The 17,225-nt window shown below is 34.0% G+C and overlaps 1 protein-coding gene across 2 annotated transcripts; it reads right to left on the bottom strand.

Moving 5' to 3' along the window:
* Positions 1-97: 97 nt before the first annotated feature.
* LOC144420009 (alpha-(1,6)-fucosyltransferase-like) lies at positions 98-16,054 on the bottom strand. 2 transcript variants are annotated; one of them, XM_078110310.1, is made up of 12 exons: positions 15,903-16,054; positions 15,131-15,277; positions 13,455-13,526; positions 12,782-12,928; positions 12,295-12,376; positions 5,272-5,399; positions 4,871-4,979; positions 3,184-3,400; positions 2,644-2,869; positions 1,740-1,904; positions 1,418-1,550; positions 102-1,165 (listed from the first exon to the last, which is right to left on the bottom strand). In XM_078110310.1, exons 1-12 carry the CDS (start codon positions 15,998-16,000, stop codon positions 848-850), a joined length of 1,842 nt encoding a protein of 613 aa, XP_077966436.1. In that variant the 5' UTR covers positions 16,001-16,054; the 3' UTR covers positions 102-847. The 2 variants fall into 2 exon arrangements, with proteins under 2 accessions (XP_077966437.1, XP_077966436.1); XM_078110311.1 differs by lacking the exon at positions 15,903-16,054 and having other exon boundaries at positions 98-1,165; positions 13,455-13,655; positions 15,131-15,268.
* Positions 16,055-17,225: the final 1,171 nt, after the last annotated feature.

Here is a 17,225-nt window from a genome sequence, read left to right as displayed (position 1 = left end):
GTCACTTCGCGGTCAGTCGAGTTAGATTAGCAGGAAACTACCGATTTCAGGATATCGTCGGCAGAAATCTTAATACCTCATGAATTTTTAAATATTTGAAGTCTTTTTAAAGTTGTTTTATTGGAGAATTATGGTCTATTGCAGTTAGCAATTGCTCATTTTTTGGCGCAATCACTGCTTGGATTACTAAATTACAACAAGTATTTGACGTGAAAAGTTTCTCCAAAATATTCATTTTCTGAAAAAAGCAATTATTACGAGGAGAATGCTTAGTGAAGTAGAGGGATACACATCAAAGAAGGTTTTTATCGTATTTAGTGTTTCGTAACCAATGAAAAATATTCATTTTCAAGTGTTCTCGAGTCTGCAGTTAGCTTTCGTAAATGCATAAATTGAATTACTGTTTTGAAGTGAAATGCACAATACTGGTAGATCTATATTGTCTAATCTCTCTCACCCATAGAATCAGCGAAGCCAGCGCTTGACAAATTGCGCACTTGCTCCATTATGATTCACGCCGACACGAAAAATCAGGAGAGTCAATAATGGGTCGTTACATCCTATTGTAGAAAACATTACCTTTTGAGGAAAGTTACTATACAGACATTTATATGTATAACAGTATTTTTATGGTCAATATCAAATTAGTATTTTATTTCTGAAATTTAAAACAGAAAGATATTTGATTCAAGTTCAAAATATAAAAAGCATAGATATTTTGTTGGATGCGTAATAATTTAATAATCAAGACAAAGAATAGTCGTCTTCCCACTGCAAAACACATTTTCCAATATTGTGAATTTTTGTTTCTTCAACTGGACTAACTTTGCGTTATTTCGACGGGGTACTATGAAGATCTATGGAGAATCGGAAAACTATCAATCGATGGCTTCGATCTTAGTTTATACAATGGAACTCTTCCTTTTTCGCGACTGTTGGTATTCTCGCTATTTATGAACCCATCTGTAGGACAACCATGAGTCACTTCAATAATATCACCCTTTCTAAAATTTATCTCACTTCTATCTTTCCTCGCCGAATGGTCAGATATTGCAACGTATGGAAATATTGCATCATTCAAATAATACATATGGTCTATGGATTGCCACCTGGTAGATGCGTCGTGATGATGAAAGCTGAATAATTCGTAAACGAGGTGGCATATCTAAATAATGAACAGAAGTAAGATTTATTTCATTGCTATTTTCATGATGTTATATATAGGAAAAGACAACATGTTTTTATGATCAAATTAGCAAATAGTTCATGCATGGCAATTTGAATTTGAATGCAAATTCATTATTTCCATGATTGAATTTATTTTATGAAAACGTTACAATTATAATGAAACTGTATATTTTTATTCTTGTGAAAAAAAATAGGAAAAAATTAGTTGATTATCATTTCAGTTACTTACATTGGAAGAACCGGTGCATGCCACAAAATCGCATTGTGAAAGTAGATATATGTCCTTGACTATTCCCTGAAGAGCACTAAGTCCTTTTTGCATAGTGTCAGTTGGGGTTGTGATGAATTTGTATGAAGGATATCTTATTAATATAAAAGAGAAAATTTTCATTATATATGTATATCATAACTTAGTTATACGGGACAAACAGTTATATTGACAAACAGTTATATTGAGACATCTAGAGCTAAAAATCCATATCGTCTTTTATTCTTTGCAGCCTCAATCAGAGCTGTGGTCGAGAAAGTGTTCATATCATGAAATTTCTTACTTCGTTTTCAATTCCTGATGAACTCCATCGTCATCAGTTGCTACATATACAGTTCTTTGTTCTATATTTTGTTCGTCGAACCAATTTTTTATAAAAAACATATATTCTTCTACTTCGTGTTTCTTTGCCTCCCATTTTATTTTGTCTCCACGACGAATATGAACTCTGAAAAATATGGATTGAAATGAGAAATTAACATGTTAGTAGTTTAACTTTTATGATCAATATCTGTGAAAGTTATTCTAATTAGGAAATTTAATATTGTATACTACATTTCAGTGTTAGAGGATGGGAAATTAGGGTTATGTATGCTGTTGGTTGACTTTACTCGAAATTGAGGCCACAACAAAATAAGGTAATGCTCAAATAAATGGACACGGAGGTCAAATGACCATCTCAACTTTAGTAAACTTCCAACCAAGTGTTCAAGAAATGGTATCAGGAGGTCATATGTTTCAGGTGGAGCAAATTGAGAAATGTCTCCCACTTCTGTAATCTACCATATATACCATGATCTCTTAAATCAGCAGAAATGCATGTTGGTGAAAATTTCTCTTTCGTGGAGGCCACGAATCCTAAATCTTCATCCGCTCCTTTCAATGTAACTAAAATACTAGTCTATGCTGGAGAATGTTAAGTTCTGTATTCTGTGTGTTGTGAAAATCTACGAATAAAATGAAATTGAGATTTTCTAAAGTATCTTCATTCACGTGGGCATTGACGCTGAATGGTGAACGGGTGACTTGCAAGACAGAGACGGTCTACGAATTAGATATACGGTGACATCCCATTTATTTACCATCTATCTCTAAGTACTGGCAATTTTGGTATATTAGGTTTTAAGGAAAAAAATTTTACAACAACAAAAACAACAATAATTTAGCATAGTTTATCATTCACTTACCCGGCTATGGGTTTAGTAAAGTTTATTTTCTGAGCGGTGATGTTAAGTTGATTCACAATGTAAGGCCTTATTCTCATCGCATATCCAATGAATTGCGCGATCCACCAGGCAAATGGATCCGCATGATTTCGAATAATAAATTGAGATATTTCCTCTGGAATTGATATAAAGTCGTATCCAGTTGGATAAACGGCATTGCCATTCACAATTTGTGAGTTACTCAGACCTGAAAACGAATGGAAATTTGAAAATAATTTCAAGGTATAGTGTTCACGAAAAGATATATTCTGTATAGAAAAATTCAACCTAATTCTATGCTGATACAAATCATTCAAGTGTATTGTTGCACACTAGCAATGACATATATCATATTGTCAGACTTGTTTAGACATAGCTAATTTAACTGTAACACGAATAAAGAGAGACCCGGTGATTTCTCAAACTGCATTTTTCGAAAAAATGTCAAATTAATTTTAAAAATTAAGATGTATTATCATAAAACTTGATTTAACGTGGTAGTATTCACAATAGTTGTAATACTTGTATATTGTGTTTCGTCACAATCACTGAGTGGGGCAAAGAGATTCTTCAATCCTTCGGGATCATATTTCCATCCTTTAATATAATAAATCAATGTTCTTTGTTGTTTAAACGCCGGTAGAAAACATTTGAGTATGCTGTGCAACTCGCTGCCAAATCCAGCTCCATTTACCATATTACATACATAAACTGATGTACCGTTGCAATTGTTTGGATTCTAAACAGAGAAAACATACACACATATGCGGTGTTAATCGAAACAACCTTAAGTAGTAAACAAATATTGGACGTATAGACTTTTGTCAGCCATAATAGACTGCGGATAATTATGGATGAGTTTTGATCCTTATGGGAGAGAATCCTGCGAATTGGTACAATACTGGAGCGCGTAACGTGATGGTTGACACACGAGCGTAAAAACTTGGAGCCGTAACAATCTTGAGATGAATATCAACAACGTAATCGAACTAGCCATTGTTGTGTAACTGCCGTGTAAGTCACCTCTGATGTTCAGCAAGATTTAGTCCAACTCTGAAATCTGAACAGTTGAATAAGAGTCATAGCTGTCTTCACATCTAAGTGTATGTTACAACTGACAGCAGTTGACAAACAATATGTTGGGTTTTACTTGTCTGTGACTATTCAGTATAATAAAAATACCTAAAGCGGTTAAATATTTTAGAGCTGAAAATAATCAATCATTTTGACCAGATAAAGATACGAGGCGTCAAAGAGATCCTAATGACAGGAAAACTTCTGCTATCATGCCTGTTTGCCATTAATATTAACCGCCAGTTTCTCTTACAACAGACTCCGATCGGCGGTTACCAGTCACCACAATGGATACAAGCACATTGTCCTGCAATCCGGTTAGTTGTTCTTCAGAATAGCAAAGATTTAATACTCGCAATAAATTTTCAGATATAATTACTACAAAACAACCGATTCAGACCCAACCCAATGGTGGAAAACATTCACCAATAGGACTATTTTTTACCCCTAACAAAAATACTGAAACACATTTACGTCTTAATGATTACTCCCAGTCTGTATGAGTAAGCTACATAAACATTTAGCCCATATTTGTAGCACTCAAGCATTCAGTTTCGCTGTCTTGTGAGAGAGGAAGGAATGTTTGACGCTGTCACGCTGTTGTTTATCAAAAAACTAATTGGAGTCCTGTTTGTTCTCAATAATAGTGCTTCGCATTGATCGTTATTTAACCTCTGATAGATAAGATCTTGCCAGAATAAGATCTTGCCTCAGAGATATTAAGCTGTGAGAAGCAGACAACGGTGAAGCAACATACGATTTTTGAACACGGACTGAAAATATGGGTCGTTTTGTTGAATTCCTGTTTCCAAAGATTGTTTTTCAAAATATATCTTCAATATATATGGAGACTATTGGGTTAATTTGTACCCAAAGTTAATGAACTAACAATCGACATAGACAGCGATGCGATGCTCATATATATGGATACGAAAAACAATCTGTCACAGTAGTCTACCTGTACCATAGTTATTTAAAGGGTTCACGACTTCGCCTGGCCACCAGATCGCGAACGCGCACCTTCTAGCGAAAAATATAATCTTTAACCACTGGAAATTTCAAAGAAATTGGTCCAGTTATTAACAAAAACCTAATTATTAGGTAAATGATTTATTATTATTAGTTATTCAATTACCTGCAGCTCGTTTATTCTTTTTTGAACGTACATCTGCAAGTCATACATATTTTTACGGGCGATCGTTTCAGATTCTTCAATCAGGTTTTTAAGTTCTTTTTTTGATTTTCTAGATAAAATATTATTTAAAAAGATCTTTTAACTGGCATCAATTTTAATCTACATCAAAATACTCGGAAATATTTTTATTTTATTGACTAGACCAATTCACTGAATGTAATTCCATTTATAACATATACATTGCATAGCAAGCAGAAAATTAATACAAATTACTCAATCTAAACCGGGAATAGCGAAAAGGATTTTTTTTTTCTTCATGTTAAATAATAAAATTTTATTCACTTTTTAAATCCCATTCAGGTGGTAAGACCTGTGCATAGTACAAAATATTGTAAACTCACATGTATCCATTGTTCACAAATTCTTGCATGTCGCTTGAAAGACCTAATCTTTTAATTACCGATGATATATGCAACCAGTAGTATTTCAGATCAGAAAGAAGGTTTGAGATAATGTAGAATTCGGTTAACTGGAAATAAAATAAGGATTTATTGAGTTCAGCGAAACGATGTTCTCCAAGTCACAAGAGGGAAGGCTGGGTACGAGACAGAAAACGACGCTGATTAGGTCATAAACAAATCACAAGAATTGTGTTACTGGACAATCTATTCGTAGACAGAGTCTCCAATTTCGTTTAATTCGGAACCGGATGCGTATTTAAAATCCTGTGTAATTGTGTATGGTGGCCCATCGTTGTCACGCGTAAAATTGAAAATAAGAATAAAAAAACGGATTTTAAAAAAAATGTTGTAAAAAAACATAAAGATAATTGAAAAAAAAAATGAAAATTAAAAAAAAATAAATAAATAAAAACGAAAAAAAAAACAAAAAAAAAAAATTAAAAAAAAAAAAAATTAAAAAAAAAAAAATTGAATAAAAAGAAAATAAAAAGGTTGACAACGATGGTCCGCCTCGTGGCCCATCGTTGTCACGCGTTTTTATTTTTAGAAAATTTGCTTCTGCTTGGGACCAACGTTGTCAGGCATAATCCTACGCGCACAAATGTGTTCCCTGAGTTTCAAACTCACTACTGATTTTCTTGAGCAATATTCAATATGAAAATGTTCTATAAATTCTCCATGCTACAAGTTCAACAAGAAGTAATATATTTATAATAATGATAAGAGAATATAGAATTGAATACGAAAATTCGGAAAATTTGTTTTTACGTGTATAAGGTAATTTAATTGGAGAATGCTGCTTAACTACTCAGTTGTCTGGACACTCGCGATGCCGGTACCGTCTTACCAAATACCGGTAGTCGGTTATAGTCGCTTTGCGTCTGACCGTACCGGTAGCCATACAATCACTCATGAAAGAATGGGAGATACGGATAGTCTCGTAGAATATAGACTACTGAAACACTCTCTGCGCCTGCCCCATACCGTACAGCCGTAACGTACCGATCCAGACAAATGATAAATCGCCCATGCTCAACCATTTATTTCAATCCATACCTCGATCCTAGTAGAATATAGTGAGTCGAGGTATGGATTGAAATAAATGGGTGAGCACGGGCGATTTATCATTTGTCTGGATCGGTACGTTACGGCTGTACGGTATGGGGCAGGCGCAGAGAGTGTTTCAGTAGACTATATAGGATTAAGCCTGACAACGTTGGTCCCAAGCAGCATCAAATTTTCCGAAAATAAAAACGCGTGACAACGATGGGCCACGAGGCGGACCATCGTTGTCAACCTTTTTATTTTCTTTTTATCCAATTTTTTTTATTTTTTTTTTTTATTTTTTTTTTTTTAATTTTAATTTTTTTTTTAATTTTTTTTTTTTTGTTTTATTTTTCATTTTTTTTTTAATTTCAATTTTTTTTTTATTTCTTTTTTTTCAATTATTTTTATGTTTTTTCACAACTATTTTTTTATTTTCGCTTTTTCATTTTATTTTTTCATTTTTTTTTTAAATTTTACACGTGACAACGATGGGCCACCATAATTGTGTCTGTTTTGTTCTTTCAGATTCTGAGTCGGTGTCGAATTGTTATTTAACCCAGACTCGGAAGCTGTAGTGCTGCTATTTCCCCCATAGATTATGCCAATGGCAGTCCAATCTCAGGTCGTCCATTTGGAGGTCTGGCTTGTTTATGGCATGAATCACTGCATCCATTCATTTCTGTAATTGATTCTATAAAAGATGATCGACTGATGGGAATTTCTTTTCAAAATAAGGAAATCTCTATTTTATTTCTAAATGTTTATATGCCATGTTGCAGCAGTGAAAACGAAGACTTGTTTGTCTCCTTACTTTGTAAAATGCAATCTATCATTGAAAACTCTTCTATATCTAATATTGTTATCATTGGTGATTTTAATGCCAGCGACTCAAATACTTTTGGTCATTTACTGAAAGATTTTTGTTCAGAAAATGGTCTCATTTTATCTGATATGAAACTTCTACCGCCTGGTTCCTTTACATACATTAGTGATGCACATGCAACAACTAGTTGGTTAGACCATTGTATTACAAGTGTGAATATGCATAATTCTATTGAATCTATAGATGTTATTCAAGACATTATAATTTCAGATCACAGACCTTTATCTGTGTCAATCATTGTTTCACATATTCCTATCATGTATGATACAAAAAGTGACCATGCAGTCAAGCAATTTGTTTCCTGGAGCTCAGCTTCATCATCGCAGCTGAACCAATATTCTGACTCAACTTTTAAAAACTTAAGTTCTATAAGAATTCCTTTTGGGGCTATTCGATGTCATAATATCAATTGCCAGTCTCACCGTGAAAGCATTAATCAATTTAACCATGATATTTGTTCTGCCCTTATTAGTTCACAGTCTCACATGGTGCATGTTAGATCGTTACATAAGCACATTAAGCCTATTCCTGGATGGAACAGTGAGGTCCGAGACTCTTATGTTGCTGCTCGACAAGCATATCTTGAGTTGGTTTATCATAACAATCCTCGCCATGGCTGTATCTTTGATGCATATGTTACAACAAAATTGCATTTCAAACGATTGTTTCGACCTTGTAAAAGAAAGCGAACAAGGAATCAATGTGATGCTATTGCCAAATCATTATTGTGTAATCATCCCAAACAATTCTGGTCTCGCGCTAAGCGGATCATTTCAGAGGACAATATCGGCCCACTTCCAGCTAGTGTTGGGGGTGCCACTGGGCAGAATGAAATTACTAATATGTGGAAAAATCACTTTGAAGAAATTTTTAATAGTGTTCCCAATGAAAATGATAAAAATTTTGTGTTAGGATTTTTGAATTCTGATGTTGATAACTGTTTCAGTAATTACTTGCTCACTGTCGATGCGCTTGCAAATATTGTTTCTTCTCTTAAATCTGGTTGTTCACCTGGTCCTGATGGGATAACCAAGGAACATTTGGCATATTCTCATCCAATTCTATCAGTGCTTTTATGTTTGTATATTAACACATGTATGAACCATAGTTATATTCCTGCAACCTCCCTTTCAAGTTCTATTCAGCCTATAATTAAGAACAAAAATGGTGACATTTGTAGTGCAAGTAACTACAGGCCTATTGCAGTGGCCTCTGTCTTATCTAAGATTTTTGAAAAACACATTTTAAATAACATTGGGTCTTACTTAACTACATCTCACAACCAGTTTGGTTTCAAGCCTGGTCACGGGACTGACATGTGCATTTTTACAATAAAGCAGCTAGCTACTTATTATTCCCAAAAATCATCACCAGTTTACATAGCTTTTTTGGATGCCACTAAAGCTTTTGATAAAGTTAATCACTGGACTCTATTTCGTAAATTAATTAACAGAAGAATCCCCAAAATATTTTTGTCGCTGATTGTACACATGTATCGTAATCAATCCATGTTTGTTAGATGGGGTAGCAGTGTGTCAGATCCTTTCTCTGTCCATAATGCTAGCAAGGTAGTATATTAAGTCCATATTTATATGCTGTTTACATGGATGACATTTCTGTTAAGTTGAATCGAGAGACCATTGGATGTGTAGCAAATAACAATATCATCAATCATATTTTTTATGCTGATGACATGTGTTGCATTTCACCTTCAGCCAAAGGTCTTCAACGTTTACTTAACATATGCGATAAATACTCTATTGAACATGACATCTTGTACAACTCGAAAAAATCTGTTTGTATGTGTATCCAGAATAAAAAGTTTAGGCTGAATAATTTGCCTGATATCAAACTTTGTAATTCTGTATTGACTTATGTTTCGTCCACTAAATATCTTGGTGTTTTCCTATCCAGTGATCTTAGAGATGACCTTGACTTGAAACGTCAGTATAAATCAATTTATTTTATAGCCCATACAATTTTGAAAAAATTTGTCAATTGTTCCACTACTGTGAAAAATCTTTTGTTTAGGACGTATTGTTGTAGCATTTATAACTGCCAGCTCTGGTTGTTTTTCAATAATTATAATTATAAAAAAGTTAAAATTTCATATAATAATGCTTATCGCGTAATTCACTGTGTCTCTAGATCTGAGAGTGTCCGTCACAAAATGGTATCTGGGAACATTCCCTCTTTCGAAGCACTCCATAGAAAAAATCTGTGGTTGTTCATGACGAGATGCAGGAACTCCAATAACATTTTATTACAATCATTATTTGATTCGCAGATACTGTTTGTTACGGGCTACCTTAGATTCTATACCTCACTTTTGGTCTCTTAAATTGCTATATTATAACTCTTTTTTGAGACTTACTACTGTGAATCTGATTGTCATATCAGTTATTTTATGTATTTATTGCGTTATTTTTGTTTTGCTTGTGTTTATTTGTTGTGTTGTTTTTATATGGACCACAGCGGTCTGGAGTAATAAACGAATTGAATTGAATTGTAATCGAAGTTGATTAAAATACAATCACCAATTTATTGATTTTTCAAATCCCATTTTTGTGATTTTGTTATGTTGACATGGCACCCATTTTATGAATGTGCATGAAACTTTCATGTGTTTTTTAGTTTTAAATATTTAAACTTATTGTTGTTAATTAATTTTACAATCACCACCTGCATGGGTTCGTTAACTCCCATTGTTATGATATTGTTTTGTTGCCATGGCACCCATTGTATAATTGCTGTTCTTGCTTTAGTTGAAATATGAATGTCTGAGGAAGTCTGACCTTGAACAGACGAAACGTTACAGAAATATATTTGTGTTAGTGTGCAGCAAGACTATTTATTGAATTACTCAGGATAGTTATCTTCACTCTTGCTACAGCATCCTTGCATTATATGCATACGGATCCACCGACGCAAAGGCATAGAAAACGAAAAATCTAATATACGAAAATTCTTTTGGTAAAAATACTGCTCCGGCTAACGTAAGATTTTCTACATACGAAAGTCCGAAAACCGAAAACTTAAAAAACGCTTGTAGTGATATTTGTTAATTAGGTTAATCTTATGCAGTGCTAGAAGAAGAAATGTCTAATTTGAAATCGCAACCTTCGAATATGATTTTCGTGTTTATACGGATGTCGAATATGGCGCACATATCCTAGCCCCGCCGTCCATATTCTGATTTAAAACATTTTTCAATTATTTCATTTTTATCGTAACCGAAGGCAGCCGCGTGCAGCGCGGCAAAAAATTATCTGCCATTCCATTGGCTCATTTGTTTCCCGCGGATACGTACAATGTGTTCTTAGCGGAATTCAGTGAGAAGACGATGATACGATGAAAGAACAAACAAAATATTTTGAATTTCATGTGTGTGTGCTCATTTTCGTAAATTACGTTTTCTCTCAACGGTCAACTTTTTGTGTGGAGCCTAGAAGGAATTAAGACATTTACAGGTAAAATGTGTCCCCTACGGAATTTTTTAACTGCGAAGGGGCTTCCGAGACGAATTAATTTCGTAGGTAGAGTTCTACTGGATAGTTGCAAGCACAAACTATTGTTTCTTTTTGTTGTTGATTCCACGGCAATGTTAGGGGTTCAGAAATGTTGAGTTAAAACGCCTAAATTTCTACACCCGACTTCAAACTCAGTGAGAAACACGTCTTCATAACATTGTGTATTTTGCAACGAGATAAATTCCCTAATATGACTGGCTACTGGTATATGCTTTGCGACGCAAAAAGATTAGATTACTCGCACGTACCAGATAAACTAAACTGAAAACAATTGTTTCGCATGCACACCATTCCAAATTGGCAATTCTCCGCGGGCCGCACAATTTCTCTTTGCGCGCCTCAGTTTGCACACCCCTGTACTAGACAATGGCAAAAAAGGCTGAATCTTCTGCCTTGACCAATTGGAACTTGACATAGAAGCAACATAAAAAAGAGAGCAGCAATATCTCATATCTCAATGCCATAAGAGATGCCAACGAGGAAACCCATGAGAAACTGCGCGTAATTGAGGAACGTCACACCGATATGGTACAGCGCATGGAAAAGGATCATAAAGATCTAGTAAGCGCTCTTTTCAGGTAAAAGGGCCACTACATGTTCACCACCTAATAAAGCAAAATTGGGATTGGGAGTTATCATGGCAAGAGTGATAAGGTTATCCTCACTGCCGCGGCCGGAACAAATATCACACTTCAACGAACTCTTATCCCCAAGAATGTTGGACACTCTAAATTACGTCATAAACCCTAATTATGAACTGGAAACTGATTTGACTGTGGACGAATTGTTATAATCAATAGGGGATTTTTTAGCAAACAACGAAATGTTGAATGCTGTCCCAAAAAAGAGAAGTTGGTAGATATTCACGCACATAGTCATGTATATAGCATATTGTGGCGCCAATGGCACCTGTCTATTACTCATTCTATTGTTTTCAGTTAAGCTAGCTCGCTGACTGTTATTTTGATCGCAAATGTTGTCGAATGGTTAAGGCTCAATTTGGAGAATATTTCACTAAAAACTGTCAATTGAGTTGTCATCTATCATATTCAATTACATTAGAATTCTTTCTAATATTTATGACTCGGCCGAATACATTGAAGCACGAAATTATACTGTTTGCAAAAGGCGTCCAAGAGATTGCGTGCAAAATAGCAAATAAATAATAGTAGTGCTAGAACAGAATTGCAATAAGTAATTAGCATGTTTATAATTGTGTGTGTGTAGGTGCATTGATAATTTTGTACCGTTTTTTATATTGCTATTCAGGCGCAATAGCTTTGGCTGCGCGACTTTTTTTACCATATTAGCAAACGTTTCGTTTTTGAGAGTTGTTTGGCAATAAAGTTTTCAGTAATCCAACACAGAATCGATAAAAAAGCAATATTTGATTAGGATTAACAACCCAGTCTAACTATTTATAAAACGAATTGAAAATATTTTTGCTCAATACACAAATATAGTAGCCTATACTGAATATTCAAGTAAAATCATGACACTCACAGTTCCGTTGAAGTAGACGTTATTTACTTCAATTTTATCGTCAAAAAAGTTTCCTATTTCTTCATATCGAATGTCCAAAACTCTATTAACAATGTAGATTATTGAAATCAAATCAATTTGAAGTTTATTTTTTAGTTAAAATTGCGTTTCTCATGAGTATTTCGTATTATAGCAAAATTCTTGACTAGCATAAACTTAGGGATGTGAGCCTACCGATAAGTCGAGCTGGGATAATTTCAAACAAATATACAATTATTGCGTACATCTGATGTGTGAATGTGTGGAATTAACGTGTAAAGTATAAGTAAAAACACGCCAGAATCATTTACCTGAATAAACAACTTTGATTTTAAGTGTTTTTATAACTTTGTTCAGCAAGTTTTCGAATGCATTTAAATTAAGTCATTGGGGTTGACGTTATTATCGTATTAAAATTATTATCGTTTATATTTAAAGACGATTAATATTGTTTGAATGGAAATCTTACTTGAAACCATCCTGAAGTGCCAATGCATCTTTTTTCCCTTCTTCAGTCGGGTTTTTTAATATGATAGAAGAAATTGATTTCCAGTACTCTTTGAATCGTTTTCGCATGTTTTGTACAGCATTCTTTTTCAAATTTCGAATTTTGATTCTTAATTAATATTTTCAAGTATAAAAAATTGATGAATTGTCTAAACATGAAACGCGACAGAATGAAACCAATCATTCTGAGCATCGCCTTGAAAAATAACGGAATTATCAAACTATCAATATAAAAAATATAATAGTATTAAACAATAAACAGCATTTCTAAACTTGAAAGTTTTTTTTATTTAAAACTATGTATGAATATTAAGCCCGTTCGAACACATCTGTATGAGATTTTTACAGATAAAAATGGGTCGACTACAACTGACCGTACTTTCACCAAACATTACCAACCATTCTTATATTCCTTACAATTGCCGTATCCAATATATAGCGTTTTACAGTGCCAATCCGTACATTTTATTGTAAGGTTCGAGGACAAAAAATTGAAAACAATTATATATACATGATACATCTTGAGCATTATTATTATTAATGATGTTATTTTATTTCAAAACTCCAGCTTAATGTGATGTGATGAACATGGTGAAAATGAAGTCGTACAGAACTTGTATACCTGGAAAACGTACCTTTCGTTATTTGACTTCTCATTCGTCAGCGTTGGAAATTTCACGTCCTGCAACTTGTCCGTGTAGTTGACGCTTAAAGGTTCCATATTTCAGAACTATTTACATCTTTAGAAGTTTCAAATCAATAGACGAATCAAACATCTTGCAGGTTGCGGGGCCGTTTTATTTTGAAAACTTTCAGGTACACGGACTTTCCAGGTTCTGTAACGATTCCGTTTCAACGTGAATTGAAATACCAATTGATTCGAGTTACTACGGTATCATAACAGTGAATACCGCAATCTACAAATACATGGAGCAATAGTTCACAACATTACGGGTACCGGTAAGCTCAAAAATCTTCCGATTTTTTGAGAAAGACTTTCTGGAATTGGCCGTCACGCTTGGCGGATTAAAAATCGCGTTCTCATGATTAAAAAGTAATACAACGAAATTTTTGATGAAATATTAAATCTCATGGGATTCACAGAAAGTTTGAAAAAAAATAAAATTAATAGCCTTCTGGAGAAAAACTCCATCTTTAATCATTGAAAATTTCAATGCAATTGGTCCTGTATTTGAAGAGAAAAGCGATTTTTGATACTGATGACAAAAAACAACAACAACATAATATTGAAATGATCGTTATGTCCACTACGTGTCCAATAATTATAATTAGACAAATGGCAACAAAACGCAGAAACATGATGGTAAGTGCAAAGGGTTCAATGGCGCTGAAAATATTCAAATGATCTTCTATGAGCTGCCATGAGGGAACAAATCTATATTCTATTCGAGAGGTGTATCACTGCTTGATTTTTATTATAAAAGTATCATCCGTTCGGTTTTCAACTTTCTAAAAATATGTGCGGCCCGCCAATGCCTTGCAACCCTTAATTTTTGCCCGCGAGCGACAAAAGGTTGCCGACCCCTGGTCTAGGCCCTAGGTGCACAACTTACGGTCGTAAAAAATGAAATCTACGACCGGCCTGATGTGTGTTTTCTCATAAAGGAGGCATAAGGCAAGAATACTGACGATGCCACAAGTGAAAAATTACCTAGAATTCAGTTAATTACATGTGATATGGTTGACCTAATCGCCAAAGTTTATAAATCTTTGTGATTTCGACATCTTGTGTATATCGCGGAAGTTATGATATTTGAAATTTATGTTTATTAAGGGTTTTGGCATGAATGTTATGAAAAATCTAAGCAACAGTTGCATTTTATTTGGTAATTGAAAAAAGGATTTTTGGTATCATAAACAAAACTATTATTTAGACTGTGTATAAATATATCATTGTCGATGTAATCTTTAATTTAACCTGGTAAGATTACGCTGATTGATTGGATTCGTCACCGTGCTGGTATATGCTGTGACGACTTTAGTTATTTAACTCAAAATTAGCTCAGACTGAGCAGAGTAAAAATATTTTGTTCACGCCTTTTTTACGTCATAATAGATCCCAATATAAGAGACGATCGATCAAAGCCCCCTTGGGCTCGCTTCCGAATGTAGATTGAAACTATTCACACATCACTTTTGTTTATGAAAACACATATTTCCTATTCCCATATCAAGTGTCTATTATTTCATAAGCCTTTAATATAGAACAGAAAAAGATGAAATAATTTTGAAACAAATTATGTATTCTAAAAGCGAGGCTTGAATAATGTCGTTTGATGAGAAATCTTACTTGTACACGTCCTGAAGTACCGATGCATCTTTTTCCCCTTCTTCTGTCGCGTTTTTTAATGTGGTAAAAGAAATTGATGTCCAGTAATCTTTAAAATGCTTTTGCATCGTTTGTACAGCATCCTTCTCCATATTTTGAAAGTTGATTCTTAGTTTGTAAAATATATTTGTTGAATATTTAATTTTAAATAAAGGTAGCAAATGAAGCCAGTCGTTCTGATCATATGATTCATTGACTGGTTTGACAATATTAAATTCTCATAATTGTAAATTGAAATGTATTAAACACTAAATTTGATAACCAAAACAACTTTTTAAACGTTTTTTTATAACTTTGTGACAATTTAAGCCAGTTCAAACAATTGTAAAATTAGACTCTTTGGAGAAATTTTAGAGATAAAATGCTCCTCTACAATTGGCCCAGTTGCTACTAGTCTTTCTTTGTCTACCATTTTTGCATTCGAATTCTGTACGTCCAAAGCAATATTCAGCATTTAGTGTTTTTGAGTGATACTGAATATATGGTACGTTTTGGAGACGTAAATGCAATTGGTACGACCGAAGGAGCACCGACGGAATTACACTCATTCGTGTGGTGGACGCAACAACTAAATTAGATTGTTTATATTTTTAAAATATCCATGTGTATTAAAAATTTCAAAACAATGGGTGGATCAAATTTCAAGCAATTTATTCAGTTTATAGTGGTAAAATACATTTCGTCGTTGTTGGTAGTGACAGTAAAATCAGTCAAATTTATTCCTTTCATTCACCTGTATCCCAAGAATCTTGTGACATATACTGTAAACGATATCATTAAAAAGAGAACAAAGAAAATTGCTCTTCTATTGGAGGTGAATGTGGAGACCATATTACTGGATCTTATGTCAAAACTAACACAATTTATATCGTTTAATTACTCTTAAATTCTGTCAAAGAAAGAATAGTCGCTAGTTAACTGGTCAATAATAAAATTAGTGTAGCCGAGAGAGAACAATCCTGCAAAATTCGCAATATGAAAATGGTTAATGGTTATTATACTAGAGTTCCAACTCCTGTCAAATTGTTACATCTCCTGCTCGGTCAAATCAGAACTCAGCTGTATATTCCATACTTTCTACTAAGATTCTGCTGCTAATCTCATGATGATATCTTTATTGAAACATAGTAGATTATAACAAACTTCTCAAAACATAAAACGTTATATTTTACTAATTTCAACTTGACTAATCAAGTTCTAAATATTCTTTAATGACTGGATAAAGCATTATACCACATAAAATGACGCACCTTACGAGTAACTTTTCCCCCCGTCGTATGTTAACCATTTTTTAAAATTCCAAACACGTATATAGAAGGCGTCAGCCAACAGTATCAACAAAATGTAATCTTTCCCAGATATAGCGTCATAAATCTGTTCGTATATGTCAAAGCAACCAAAGGGTTGGTGTTCCGCACGGTTTAGTACGACAGAATTTATTCCTTCAAACTTAAATCGTGAAGTGAGGTGAACTGATGCTATGAAGTAATAAATACGAGACTGGATTGCTAATATTGGATTTTTAGGACGCATACACAAATCCGTGCAGACTATAAGAGAATGTAACAGAAAATAGTACTGTCGTAATATCAAAGTGAAATCAATTTAGCAAACACAGCAAAACAATTGGAAAATAGTTGTCCTAACACAATATTGGAGCATGAGATGAATATATTGATGCATTCAGGCAGGGGGTAACGTCGCGCCGACCACACAGCGCAAAATGAACTATCTTGTTTTTGTGGCTCATCGTCTTTCTCATCGTTGTGGCCAATTGTCTCTCATCCTTACTTGAATTTTCGAAGATCAATTTCGTGTTTTTGAACTGTTAAATTCCATCGGAACTGTGTACACAAATAACAATGCGAGCAAAATTGAAAGGAACCGTTGAAAACAGCCAGGCGAATGTTATTTTAAACAATGGTCATATTTTAATGTCTTTCATGCTTGGCTATATTTAAAAATATGATCACTTTTTGCATAGAATGAACATTTGAGTCGATACGCTTTCAATTCAAATTTTCAATTTAAATTTATCTATATCAGTCGATTCACG

Source organism: Styela clava, chromosome 2 (genome assembly GCF_964204865.1).
Source record: "Styela clava chromosome 2, kaStyClav1.hap1.2, whole genome shotgun sequence".
Taxonomy (NCBI): Eukaryota; Metazoa; Chordata; class Ascidiacea; order Stolidobranchia; family Styelidae; genus Styela; species Styela clava.
The sequence above is the reverse complement of the archived record's forward strand: the minus strand, read 5'-3'. Positions and strand labels throughout refer to the sequence as shown.